This window comes from Saccopteryx leptura, chromosome 11 (assembly GCF_036850995.1).
Source record: "Saccopteryx leptura isolate mSacLep1 chromosome 11, mSacLep1_pri_phased_curated, whole genome shotgun sequence".
NCBI lineage: Eukaryota > Metazoa > Chordata > Mammalia > Chiroptera > Emballonuridae > Saccopteryx > Saccopteryx leptura.
This window is the reverse complement of record NC_089513.1, coordinates 8,038,362-8,052,818: the sequence shown is the minus strand read 5'-3', so window position 1 is coordinate 8,052,818 and position 14,457 is coordinate 8,038,362. Positions and strand designations below refer to the sequence as shown.

Genomic DNA, 14,457 nt, shown 5'->3' with positions numbered 1-14,457 from the left:
CTGTAAAAAGTAGGACATAAGAAGGTTTTACAGGTTACTCAGCAAACTGTTCAAAGACTGTCCAAGAGGAACTTCTAGAAATACACCACCCAAGGACTGACTCCCACGTAGACGGGTCCACACACCATGATCCTGAGCACCCCCACTATTGCCAAGGTAGAAGGCATACCTGCCTGGGTCCACCGCAGCCAGCTGAAGCTTGCAGTCCCAGCAGAGACACCTTTGTGGACAGTGAAGACTGACTCCGCCAACCCTTGTAAGCTGACCCTGAGAAGGACAGCATGCCCTGCTTCAGCCACAAACCAGAAGTTAACTGGTCCACGCATGGCTAATGCCTAGAGGAACTAACTAAGGACTCTTTTAATCAGGCTTTAGGAAAAGAGAAACTAGAATAAAAAGAAAGTCAACTTAATTGTTACTAAAGGTTAAAAATTTTTAAATCAAGAGTTTTGACTAGAAAGAAATTGTATAATTTTAATAATAAAAAGTATAAAATATAAAGGTACTTTTGAAAAGAAAAGGGAAAAGCAAGTTGTTATGAAGGCCAGTTATTTCTAGATAAGAAAGTGCATAAAAGTTAAAAGTTTATATAAGTTGCAAAAGGTTTATGTAAGTTATAAAAAGTTAGTACAAAGAAGAAAAATACAAGGCAGGACACGTTCCTTGTGTATCAGCCCTGCAGATATTGCAGGAAAGCAGTTTATTATCTTAAAACAGTGTGTGCTTGTGTACTTTTGCAAAAATATTGTACAAATGTGCTAAAAACATTGTAACCTTGTAGGTTTCGCCTATAAATACCCCTCTCCCCCTGAGCTCATCGCTGACCATTGTGAGAGGCGTAGTAGGCTAATCACTAGCCAGTGTATAAGACCCAATTAGCTTATAGCTACAGCTAAAGTAGAAAATTCTCATAAGCCCCAGCCTTATACCATTCTCCCCAATGATGAAGAATCAAGGGTTTGATTTATGCCCAAAAGAGATGGGGGAATGTTAGATTCAGGGAGTACTGGAGCTGCCAAAGAGTGTAACTATTGCAGGAACAGTAAGTGCTGATATGGCTCCTGTGAGGCTGGGAACAAAGAAGGTCAGAGACCCTTATCAGAAGTTTAGGTTTGAAATTCGCCACTAAGCTAAAACCGGCCCCTGTTGCTATGCCGGCCCCTGTTGCTATGCTGCGTGTGACCTCCCTAGCCAATAGCTAAACTGCCACATCTGCTTCTGTCTATGCTTGCTCACTTAGGATATATAAGGGCCTGGCTGTAAGCTCCAGGCGCGGCTCCCATTTGCAGCTCCTTGTGGGCAAGGTGTCTCCGGACATCTCGGGAGTTCGCCCCTGCGCAGGTTAAACTGGCCAATAAAGTAACATCTTAACTCCTGAAAGTCTCCAACATTTGTTCTCGTACCCGGTGGATGCTACAATATAAGTTCTAGAAAGATTTTAAAAATTCTTTACTCAAGAACTACCCAATACTAATCTATTTTTAAAAATTTATTAATTCCATATCAATATTCAACAAAAGTCAATACAGCTTCTATACAAAACCAAGAATTGATTGGGATTCATTCATGTAGTCATTTAAAAAATATATTTATTGGTCATTTACTGTGTGCTAGTAGCAATTTTAGACAAGAGAAAGTGAACAAGTCAGACAGTTCCCTGCCCACTTAGGGTTTACATCCTAATGGGTAAGACAATAAAAAGTAAAATCTAGATAACGTAATAATAGCAGGTAGCTAAGTGATTTGATGAAAAGGGAGGCCAAGCAAGAGCCACCGTGGGGGGCCGGGGTCACCCGGGCCATCCGAGGGAACCTCAGAGGACCACACAGATGAATGAAGGGAGGGGCTGACATGGAAACGTTTGAAGGACGATTGTTTCAGGTCTCGAGGCTGAGATTGCCAGCGTAGAGACAGTGCGGACGAAAGTGAGGACAGGATAAGCCATGTGCCCACATGTCAGGTCGGGACACTAGTCTGTATTTCTGATGTGCTGTGAAGCCATTGGGATCAGTCCGCCCCGCGTGTTCCGGCAGAATCGCACCTGCCTCGCGAGGATGCTGTTCACGGAGCCCATGCCTTGATCAGGCACCCATCATGCTGCTGTTTGACAGACTCTTCCCAACCATGATGGGGAAGCGGGAGACTGGATCTCTTGTCGCAGATCCCAGACTCTGACCCAGAAAGATGAGGCAGTTTTCAGTGGAAAGGGAATGAACTCAAACTCAGCTCTGCAAGGCTCCAGCTCCCGCACTGAGTAGCATCCATGACCCCTGAATTTCTCTGATTCTTAAAAAGGGCTACACACGCTCCTGTTTCATCTGGCAGTAATTTAGGGTTCATGTCTCACCCTGTGAGTTCACTCAGAGAGGAATGGAAGCACTTTGGGTACAAATGTGAAGCTGTGCTGTTTTTATAAACATCTGCACTGATGGAGCCACAATTGAAATTGAAAAGGATGAGATCTCAAGGTCAATATCTTTAGCTTAGAGTACAGCTGTTGTTTCTGCAACACTCATGTGACCAGGAAAGGGTTAACATAGCTATAGAAATACTGCTGAGTACAATTTCTAGCATATCACAACTTCTCTAATAGAATCAGATAGCATTTTTTGGATGCAGTTCGAAAGGACTCCGTTTAGACAAGAAAATAGCTATGCAACCAGGTGTGCTCTTCTATGCATCCTGTGATTGACAATCCTATCAGTACTAAAACATAATTTATTTTAACACATCGGCTTAATGCCATTGGCACAAACATGAAACCCGGTTGATGGGTTTCATACATGGGATTGCTGTGTGGTTTTATAAGGTGTTCATCCTAAAGGAAAAGATGTTTATAAGGCATTCATCTACGACAGAGCCTTCTGCTTCCTCAGCACCCTATTTCTTCTTCCTCATCTACTTTCCATAAATTGCTTCATCTGTTATCATTCTTTCCAGTTCTTCAACTATAATCACATGAATGGCATTATTCTTTAAATACAGGGAAAAATTCTTCACGATAAAAATTTCCCTAACTTTACTCCAATTTGGATGATGATGTGATAGAAATATAAATGTCTGAACTCATAATTTCTATTTTATTTGCAAGTTTTCACTCTTACAATTTTGTTTGCTCTAATATTCTTACTCTTCCCTAAGTAAATGCATAAGGATTTACTACAACTTGTCTACTTACTGTCGTCTGCTTTTTATGTCTTCCTAAATTATTGTTTTGAGTCTGATATTCGTGGGCTTTGTAAAGTGCTGCTATCTCTGTTGCCAAGATAACGGTTGTTGATTGATATGGGTGAGGAAACTCTTCTATTACACAATGTGGATGTTTACATTTCAAAGTGCAGAGAAACTTGGTTCAGCTCAGTTTCATGTGATATAAATAAAAAATGTAAACATAAAAACCAACTTTAGGACATTGTATTCACCACTTTCTTTCTGTTTAAACTATGAATTTTGAATCCCACCTTGATTTGAGTTGAATAAAAAGGATTATTCTTAAAGAGTTGATTAAAATGAACGTGTTTTATCATCAAATATTATTATAAAGCTTTACATCCTGCAGCTTAGCGTTCATCTATCATAATGTGACAATCAAAGTATCGACTGCACCTAATTCTACATTCTGTAATAAAAAAAGACACCGAGTAATAAGTTATAGTCTCAGCTCTCAATAAAAAAGGAAATGCTGAGAATTTTATCATGTTTCTTCATGTGAGTGATAGGATTCAGGGCAGTTGATCATAATACTTAGAATGAATATTAATTTCAGTCTGAATCCAGTTCACCTCTCATTTACCTCTATCACTTTAGTAGCAATAAACGTGACTCAAATTTTTTCACACTTTGCACCATTTCATAACATTTAAATTTAATGAGTAAATGTTGAATTGATATAAATTTTGTCATTGTTTGTGACATGATAAAGACACATTTTTGTTAAACATAAAAACAATTTATGAAAAACTTCTAAATGTATTTTATCCCCCTTTTATATACAAAGCTGTACTATCAAAAATAATCCAAATTTATACTATAGCTTTGATTAATTGACATGTAGCAATTAGCTGTCTAAATCTGAATTCAGTTTTAAAGTGTGGTCTTGACGAAGATTTAAAAATATCAAACTAGGATGAATCATAGAATCCTAGTAAGAAACTGGCTTATTTATGTAAATAAAATATTTATGTAAATAAAACGAATTTTTCAGGTTTTATATAATTACTTAGATTCTCCTATGAATTTAAGTTGATCTCTGTATAGTATCAAGCACTTAACACACATACACACTTTACTCTTACTCGGTAAGATGTAATAAATGCATACATGAAATAGTATTAAGAGACTCTATGTTCAGTGCTTTTCCCACATTAAACATTCAAATATGCAGAGAACTGGTATTGGATGGTGTTGGAAGTGATGCTGGGAGCATGTCAGTGCAGCTGGAGGCGCCTTGCACCTGAGAGCTGGCTGGCAGCATCTCTGTCCACATTAGCACTCAGTGACAAGGGGCTGGCTGGAAATATCCGTGGGCATCAGCTCCGAGGAAATCTGAAAACATTCTAACTCAGGTCTTATCCTCTCCACCCCCCACCCCCCCTCTCGAGAACTGGCAAGTACAACTTTTTACCAGGAGACTACCTGTTTGCCTCAAAACACATTAGCATTAAAAGAAATCAATTGGATTTATTGAGGTGACATGGATTGATTAAAGCACACAGGCTTACCCTGTGCGCTCTTGTAACACATCCTCTGCGTACCGGGGGTGGGGGGAGGGGTGTTGAGCTCACCACCCCAGATCCGCTCGCTTTCCGCTCTTGACCCCTCTCATCGCCCCATGGCAATCTCTATACTGTTGGTTTTGGGTTATTTTGTCTTTTTTTGTTTTGTTTTGTTTGCTTATTCCCTTCACCGTCTTCCACCCCAACACCCCTGCCCCTCCCCAAGCCCTAGTTATTCGCCTGCACAGCAGAACCAAACATGCACGCCAATCTCTTAAAGCGAGGTCCCAGTGCGTGCAGGTCATCAAAGTCCTCGTCCCGGTCGGAGGCTGCGGACCCCAGCGAGCTCAGGGACGCGGCCGGGGACCCCGCGCCCTCGAAGGCGTAGGTCCGGAACGAGTCGAAGGGCGGGGCGCCGGGGTCCGAGTCGGCCTCGCGGAGCTTCTGCAGGATGAACTCCCTGAAGACGGCGCTCTCCGGGCCGACCTGCAGGGACTGGCGGTACAGGCTGCGGATCTGGGCCGCGCCGGCCGGCCGGGCCCGGCGCCCCCGGAGGACGCTGCTGCCGCCGCCCAGCTCCGCGACGTCGTAGGCCTGCGTGTCGTCCTCCCCGCCGCCCTCGTCGTCGTAGCGGACGATGTTCTCTCGGAAGTCCTCCCCCTTCCCGGGAAACAGCGTCCGTGTTCGTCGTCGTTTCAGCCCCAGGATCAGAAAAAGAAACCCTGACAAAGAGAGCAGACCGAAATATGAACACGGTGTGAGCGAATGAAACAGTAACAACAACACCACACACAAAAATAATGGAGTTATTTTCAGATTGTGTCTCTTATGTTTAGCACTTGAAGGAAACTCTTGGGACATTCCTCCATATGAAACTCTCTTCTTAATGCTTCAAAGGGGCTAGTGAATACGTAGCGTAGGGCTGAATAATGGGGCAGATGGTTCTGGAATCTCAAAGCATCATTTAGGTGCTGGGAACTCTTTGTAAAGCACAGAATTCTTTGAGTTTCACTCTCAGCTGTTCAGCACAGGTGATAATGGTGACTACTTCCTAAGGGTTATTGTGAGGGTCAAATTGCTATATTTATAAAAAGCACTTAAGACACTCTCCTGGCATGTAATAAGCACTCAACAGAAGCTCACCTTTATTACTGCTAGTTTTTATATAACTATATATGTTACATGCGTAATGGGTCATAACCATTCTTAAACAGATGTGCACACCCATATTCATGCACCCATAGAACTCAAGGATCGTTGATTTTCACTCAGAAGTGTATATTCACTATTTTTTAAGAATTATTCCACTTGATTTAAGATTTATAATACATTCACAAGAGGAATTAAAAACATGCACAAAGCCACACTATATCACTGATAAAAGTTTTTATTCTCCCTATTTACCATGTTATTATTTTCAAGAAATGAAGGTACGTTCAGTTCAGCACTACTTACCAAATATTATCACAACACATATCAGAATAGCAATAACGATCTCATTCCTGAGTCCCAAGGGGAGCATAAAATCCTTGTTACTGCAGGTCTCCATACTGCCCTTGTCACCACAGTCACAGACGCGAATGGTAAGGGTGTTGGTACTTGTCAGTGATGGGATTCCACTGTCGGCAATTAAGATGGATATGTAGAAGACAGGCTCTTCTTGAAGGCTAAAACCAGTTCTGTTAGTCAAAATTACAGCTGTGTTATCTAAAAGAAAAACACATGTGCATAAGTTTTTCAAAAGTACGTTAGAAATTCATACCTGGTATATGTATTGCAGGCATTAGTATAGAGATAATCTAAATAACTTTTTACAGTTCAATTTCTTATGCTTCAGTACTGTTTTCCTCTTTTGTTGTTTTGGGATTTCCGCCCACCAAAATATTTTCTGTAGCAATCAGACAAACTTTAGAAGACAAATTATAAAACACAAACAAATGAAATTCTATTGAAATGCATGCCTACATATGATTTTTCTCAAATCATCTTTTCAAAACAAATTCTCCATCTTGCTTTTGAAGACTATGAAACCCTTTTGATTCTAGTTACTAGACTGATATAAGAGGTGAGAGAATTTACATTTTTCCAATATACAGTTTAATTGTAAGCACAAACATTAAACTGAATCAATTATTTTCTTTGTTTCAGTATCTTTATTTTGCCTCAGTACTTTGTTTTGTATGAATATAAACAAATCTAAGTTACAACTCATTTCTTATATTGATATTTAAGTTTTTATTCTAAATCTATTTGAGTTCCCTTCACTGGGGAATTTGACAAGGGAAGAACATGTCTGCATTTATTATTTCAGCAAAAGGTCTCCCCTACATTAACTATTAAATGCTTTTGTGTCAACCCAAATGACAGCTGCAGGTATTTGGTTACAGATGCTGAGTAATAAATCCAATGGTGATACATATCTTTGGGATATAAAGTAGAATTAAAACAGACGTCCATACAATGTACTTGTTAGTGATGGGATTCCATTTCCAACTTTACTGATGTGGAAGAGAAAAAAAAAAGAGTGGGTTTCTATAAAGTTAATTGTTTCTAAATGGAAGAAAAAGAAATTCTGTCTATCTGAAGTCCTTTAGACCATGAAGAAAAAAGAATTTTAAACCAATTTCATATAGTGATAGTTATAATTATTGACACCAAATAGCTTTGAATTAATTGAGATAACATGACTATAAGTTAAGAATGTATCACTTTCTTCCCCGCACATAGACTGAAGTTTGAGTGACATGAGAAAAGAAAGGGACCATTATGTCAGAACCACCATTATGTCTGTAGAGTCATTCAGACTTTACAAGGACTTACAGCCACTGATGACTTGAAAAAGTGCTTCTAATTTCAAGAAATCCAGTAGAACATGGGGTTTATATTTTCAGAACTTGACTCTGGGTTTTGCTTCCCATTTTCATTTCTCCTTTTTTTGCTCTCTAATGCAACATTATCATGTTACAGTAACAGAGCTAAAAGCAATGCTATAAGTTTGCTTAAAATCAACCATGCTGCTAGAAGAATGGATCAAAAGCCATCAAGAGTGAGTGGAATTACCTTGATTATCTATGATTGTAAAACTCGAGTTCTCTGTGTCTTCCACAGATAAGTTAAAATAAAAATAGTGACCGTCTATGGATTCATCTCTGTCCACTGCACTGATGGTCTGAATGATCTAGAAAAAATAGAAAAAGAAAAAAGGTCACTGTTGGTGGTGTTGTTCTTTGCTTTTTAATTAAAATTCCTTGACCAAAATCTTTATGGACATTGCAGAGGATAACTATCTAATTGATGAAAATATTAATGTATTTTCTCAGGTTAAAAACATATTACTCCCTAGTTCAAAAGAGTGTTTTGATATTACATAATAAATTCATTTTTGTTGATGGGGCAGATGGTTTCCTGAAGCTGAGTTTGTTAGAAGCTCTCAAAACACTGCAGCTATCTGTCAAAACTCCCTCCCATCCTTCCTCCCAGATTTCTCCTTTCCCTCTCCCGCTCTCCCTTCCCCACCTGCATGCCAGCCAGTACAATTTGCTGCAATTATATATTCCCTATTTATATTGAGATCATAACTGCAGTGAAATTGTCTTACTAAAGTATTTGCTAAGGTCATGTTTTTTAAAATTGACTTAAGGAAATAATGCATGTAAAGCTTAGGAGCAATGTACATGATTTTCTTTGACCCAAGGAAATGACAGAAAATGTGTTCCACATCAGATATATCCCTCCAGCTTAGATCACAAAAAGTGAAGCAATGCAGCTATGAACAAATCGGTCCTCACTTAATTATCTTCTTTCAATTCTGGAAAATACATAAATTGATTATTTGAGTTAATAGTGTGTTTATACTGCTAAACACACTAATCTTGAGTTATTACATTTTAGTACTTTCAGAAATCATGTTTAATTATAATTTGCCTATGATCTTTACAGTCATATGCTTGATAACTTTCTTGTGTTTGAGTTTACGTGTGTACGTAGGTGTTTAATTTTGTCTTTTGTTTTGCTATGAGTCATTTAAAAAAGATACATCTTTTGGGAATATACCCTAAGAACACCATAGAAATGTTCCAAAAGGAGAAATGCACCCCCATGTTTATAGCAGCATTGTTCACAATAGCGAAGATCTGGAAACAGCCCAAGTGTCCGTCAGAGGACGAGTGGATTAAAAAGCTTTGGTACATATATACTATGGAATACTACTCAGCCATAAGAAATGATGACATCGGATCATTTACAATAACATGGATGGACCTTGATAACATTATACTGAGTGAAATAAGTAAATCAGAAAAAACTAAGAACTATATGATTCCAGACATAGATGGGACATAAAAATGAGACTCAGAGACATGGACAAGAATGTGATGGTAATGGGGGGGAGGGAAGAAAGAGAGAGAGGGGTGGGGGAGGGGAGGGGCACCAAAAAAACTAGATAGAAGGTGACAGAAGACAATTTGAAACCAAATGTCAAAATAATCTGGAGATGTTTTCTCTAAACATATGTACCCTGATTTATCAATGTCACTGCATTAAAATTAATAAATTTAAAAAGATACATCTTTACAGTTTCTGTTTTATAAGGATTTAGTAAATATAAAATAGTATTAAATGAGTAAATGGGAAGAATTGGCCTTTGTTTAACATAATTTTGTTAATATTAATAGTAATAGTTAAGAGTAGTGTCATCCAAGTTCTTAACATGGGGCCAGGTTCCTTCTTAAGAGATTCTAAATGAGCCATAAAATGTCTGTGTACACTTGACATTGCACAGAAACACTGTCAAAGTGTGACATGTTATTAAAGATAAAAAATAGATAGCTTATGCAGAACGCACAACATAAAACATGTAATTAATCTTATTATGAGTTCTTACCTGACCATAGCCTGCATTTTCACAAACGTAAGTCTCATAGTGTTCAGAGAATTCAGGAGCATGATCATTAATATTAAGAACTTGTACAAACACAGGAACTGCAGAAATTTGTTCAACATTCTCTGCAATAAACAGAATAAAAATAATGTTAATGCTGTTTTTAGGAGAAATAATTTCAATTGAATAAAAGCTATCTGAGGACATGCTCTCTATATAAATCATATATTTATCAACAATACAGCTTAGAAAAGAATGTTCTCAACACATTCAACTCAACTGATATTTATCAAATGCCCTGTACCGGCCACAGATGTAGGAGCTAATGGGAAACAGCAGTAAAGAAGATAGTTATACAAACATCATCCTGAAACCCAGAAAATATTTAGCATATTTGCATTAATGCATCTAATCCTGATGAATATGTATATATATATTATTATTATTATTATCCTCCCAGCTTTACTTATACAAACACTGAGAAACCATTTAGTTTCATAAATTAGTGAAATAACTTGCTTAAGGTCCATAGCTGAAGAGGAAAAGGCAGTAAGAAGACAATAACCAGTAATCTTAATGATGGCTTCAGTCAATGGATTTTATTTTTTAACTTTTTGATTAGTTTTAGTGAGAGAAGAAGGGAGAGAGAGAGAGAGAGAGACCAACTTGTCTTTCCATTTACTTATGCATTCACGGGTTGATTCTTATATGTGCCTGAAATGGGGATGGAACTCACAACTTTGGCATATCGAAACGAAGCTCCAATCAACTGAGTTACATGGCCAGGGTCCAGTGTAGTTTTAAAAAACAAACAAACAAACAAAAGGATATAAAATAATGATGTAAATACATGGTAAAATAAGGTAATTAAAATAATATCTAAGAAAATTTTTATATACACACTGAGTCAGGAGGATTTTCTTAAGTGAGGCAAGAAATACAAAAACCATGAAGGACAGAAAGATATGTTTTAATATATTTTTAAATGGCAAAAAAAAAAAATGTAAAAAAACCAAAACAACAACAAAGTAACAGTAATATGGAAAAGTGTCGGAATTACAAGATGAAATATTAATAGCTTTCATGTTTAAATCTTGAAAAATGATATGAAAAAGATAATTCTGGCCCTGGCCGGTTGGCTGAGTGGTAGAGCGTCGGCCTGGCGTGCAGAAGTCCCGGGTTCGATTCCCGGCCAGGGCTCACAGGAGAAGTGCCCATCTGCTTCTCCACCCCTCCCCCTCTCCTTCCTCTCTGTCTCTCTCTTCCCCTCCCGCAGCCAAAGCTCCATTGGAGCAAAGATGGCCCGGGCGCTGGGGATGGCTCCTTGGCCTCTGCCCCAGGCGCTAAAGTGGCTCTGGTCGCAACAGAGCGACATCCCGGAGGGGCAGAGCGTCGCCACCTGGTGGGCGTGCCGGGTGGATCCCGGTCGGGCGCATGCGGGAGTCTGTCTGACTGTCTCTCCCCATTTCTAGCTTCGGAGAAATACCAAAAAAAAAAAAAAAAAAGAAAAAGAAAAAGATAATTCTGTAGAAGTATGAACAAACCACAAATTTATCAATGAAAAAAATTCAAATGATTCATACCAGGGTTTCTTAACCTTGGCACTGTTGATATCTTACACAAAAAAATTATTTGTTTTGAGCCATTAGCTATGCATTGTAGGATGCTTTGCAGCATTTTTTGGTCTCTCTTCACACTAGTTGTGATAATCAGATTTGTCCTGAGATATTGTCAAATGACCTGGGAGGCAAAACAGCCCACAGTGGGGAGATGCTGCAGTATCAGAATATTCCCAAAGGCTCTTTCTCACCAGAAGTGAGGAGAATGATTTACTCAGTCCTCGTAATTGATGTTAAACATGAAAATCAGAGCCAGTAATTGGAGTGCTGAGAAATAATGGAGAATAACAATACCTTTTCTAGAGCCTAACCTGGCACCAGAGAGTGACAGTCAAATTACACCCAGCTTGGCCCTTTGGACCTAGGAGGGTGAGTCGAGGCTAGCGGTGCCTTCCCTAACCCTTCGGGAAGGAAGTCACAGAAGCAGCGTGAACCAGCTCCCATGTGTGGATTCAGGGAACAGGTCAAAGGCAAAAGAAGGGCCCTCGTAGATAGATGGGGGATGGGCCGCGGATGAGCTGCTGCTGTCCTTTGTCCTTTGGTGGCAAGTCTCCTGAGAACCTTCAGAGCATAGAGAAAGAAAGCAAAGATACGCACCTGAAGAAAGGAAGGGGAAAGCACGTTCAAGAGAGAGAGCGTGCACTAGTTCCTCTGTTTTTGTTTGTTCACTGGTTTGTTTTTTAATCTTTCCATTGTTTTGAGGGAGAGAGAAAAAGAGAGAGAGGAAGGGAGGGAGGGAAGGAAGGAGAGAGAAAAACATCAATTCATTTTTCACTTGGTGTTCCATTTAGTTGCGAACTCATTGACTGCTTCCTGTACCTGCTCTGACCTGGATGAAACCCACAACCTCTGGCGTGATGGTCAACACTTTATCCACTGAGCCACCCTGTGTCCTTTGTCTTAAGGGTTTTTACCTGTTTTCTAAAGGTGGGAATTTTAGGCGTGGTCTCAGGAGAGGACTTCAACAGAATATCGTTTGCTTTCCAGTGTGCCTTTAAAAAGCTAGTCCATCAAAACGAGCATATAAAGGGGTCAGGGTCATTCTCTGGTCAGCTTCCCTTTCAAAGAATGTCTCCTAGGAGGGACCAGGACTGAGGCCGGTCCTCCCCAGCATGGTTTGGAGTGTGTAAATCACATGCTCCTAAGTGTACTGGGTTAGGGAAAATAAGACCTGTGTTTTCTTATCTGGCTATAAATGGGTTGGCTGTTTACCTGTCTCAGTGTCCCATTCCCCTTGCAAAAGAATTTCCCTAGCTTCTTACCGTCCTGCCTGAGCACCAGTATATAAGACTTTAAGATTCAATGTATCTATTCCAGAACTGTCTGTATGGCACCCAACTAACCCAAATGTATGTCAAAAGGTAACAGGCCAGATAAAGTACAACCATACTATGAAATTCTATGTCTTTATTAACAATGCATGAGTCAATGTAACAAATATATTAATATCATGAGCTTTAAAAAGGTATTATAAACTTGGTTCTAATCTTGAGAAAAATGCTTAACCATTGTTTGTTTCAGTTGATTCTCTGTAAAATCAAAATGTTATTAGTAACTACTTATAGAACTGTTATAAAGGCCTGTTATTAAATAAATTAATATATATAAAGCATTTAGAAGGTTACTTAGCAAATAAGCAATAAATACCAAATATTCTGTCTGTATCTACTAACCAGAAGTGATATACATGATATTTTGTGAAATGATAAAAAAGCAAGTTGCAATATATTATATTCTACATGTATAAAAACATTATTTTAAATCTTCCTTTTTTAATTTAAAGATGCTGTGAAAATGGTACATAGAATTAAAGAGGGAGGTTCCTTTGTTTCTCTTAATGTTTTTATTTATAACATATGCTTTTTAGTTCATGTAAAGGCATTATAGTTACAACTGTAACTTCTAATGCAAAGGCACTTTTTATTTTTCTAAAAAAGACAATTCTCTTTGTTGAAAGTAAGGGAAAAGACGATTCTTCCTTCCTGTTAGAACATTTACCTGAGAAAACTTGTAATTGTTAGTTATTTCTCTGTTTTTTTGAAATGTACGTAAACATTTTACACGTTAAAGAAACCTCTTTCCAATTTTAAAACCAGGTTCATCTTTCTCAACTATTGGGAGCCAACTCTTTGCAGTGTAATCACCAAGGTGGAATTACCCCCTTTTCCAGTTTCTGTGAGCCTTGTCCTTTGTTGAAAAGCTACCACATGTAATAAAAGAATAAAAACTTTAGTTTTCTTTTCTTTTTCTTTTTTTTAGGTAAGAGGAGGGAGGTAGCAAGTCAGACTCCCACAAACACCTCAACTGAGATCCACTCAGTAAATCCATCTGGGGACGATGCTAGAGTATTGAGCTATTTTTAGTGCCTGAGGCTGATGTGTTCAGACCAGCAAAGCTATACTCAGTACCTGGGGCTACACTCAAACCAATCAAGCTACTGGTTGTGGGAGGGGAAAAGGGAGAGAAAAGGGATAGGAAAGGGGGAAGCAGATTGTTACTTCTCCTGTGTACCCTGACCAGGGATTTAACCCCAGATGTTCATATGCTGGGTCACCGTTCTATCCATTGTGCCACTGGCTGGGGCCAAAAGTTTAGTTTTCATTTGGGTGAAGTCAATTAGCAAATAGAAATGGTCACTTCAACTATTTAGTGTATTTAAAATGAACTATGTGTGACATGTGATGTAAAGTCCTCCTATTTAAAGGCTAGTAATTTTTTCTCTTGAGAACATACTTGCAATGGTCTATATCTGCCTAGAAATTTCAAGATGGAATGATTCAAAATTTAAGACAGACCTTTTAATGGTTTAAGCATAAAATATAGCACCATAGAACAACTTTTTACATAAATATGTACACTGGAAAAAAGTACTCCAGGTACAAATAAATATAAGAAAAAATAGTCAGAAATTCATTTAAAGTTTTTATTTTTCTTCTATAAAATTCTGCATAAAATTAAGTTCAAATAAACCTTTGACATGACTACATAAAACAGATCTATATCTTCACAGATTCATTTTAAAATAGTTGTTTTATTAACTTAGCTGACATACTGATAAATAGCTTGTCGCTTCATTTGGGAAGTTTTCCAGGACAGAGACTAAGCACAGTGAACTTCATTTGCTGATAAAACATGCTACGGGGCAGCATCTCATTCCTGTATCAACAGAACTGTTATGTTGCAACATTCTAGGTAGTTACCACATACAGCAGGTGCTTTTATAGCACTTTGATGGGATGACTTG

At 38.5% G+C, this 14,457-nt stretch overlaps 1 protein-coding gene across 2 annotated transcripts in view; it reads right to left on the bottom strand.

Annotated features, from left to right (window-relative positions):
* Nucleotides 1-1,567: 1,567 nt before the first annotated feature.
* Nucleotides 1,568-14,457, bottom strand: part of CDH19 (cadherin 19) — a 58,378-nt gene continuing 45,488 nt past the window's right edge. For both annotated transcript variants that reach the window (XM_066353032.1, XM_066353033.1), the window contains 4 exons: nucleotides 9,598-9,719; nucleotides 7,776-7,893; nucleotides 6,171-6,422; nucleotides 1,568-5,437 (listed from right to left, as the gene is read on the bottom strand). In XM_066353032.1, the coding sequence (XP_066209129.1) occupies nucleotides 4,944-5,437; nucleotides 6,171-6,422; nucleotides 7,776-7,893; nucleotides 9,598-9,719 (986 nt within the window). In that variant the 3' untranslated portion in view covers nucleotides 1,568-4,943. The remainder of the gene's footprint in view (nucleotides 5,438-6,170; nucleotides 6,423-7,775; nucleotides 7,894-9,597; nucleotides 9,720-14,457) is intronic.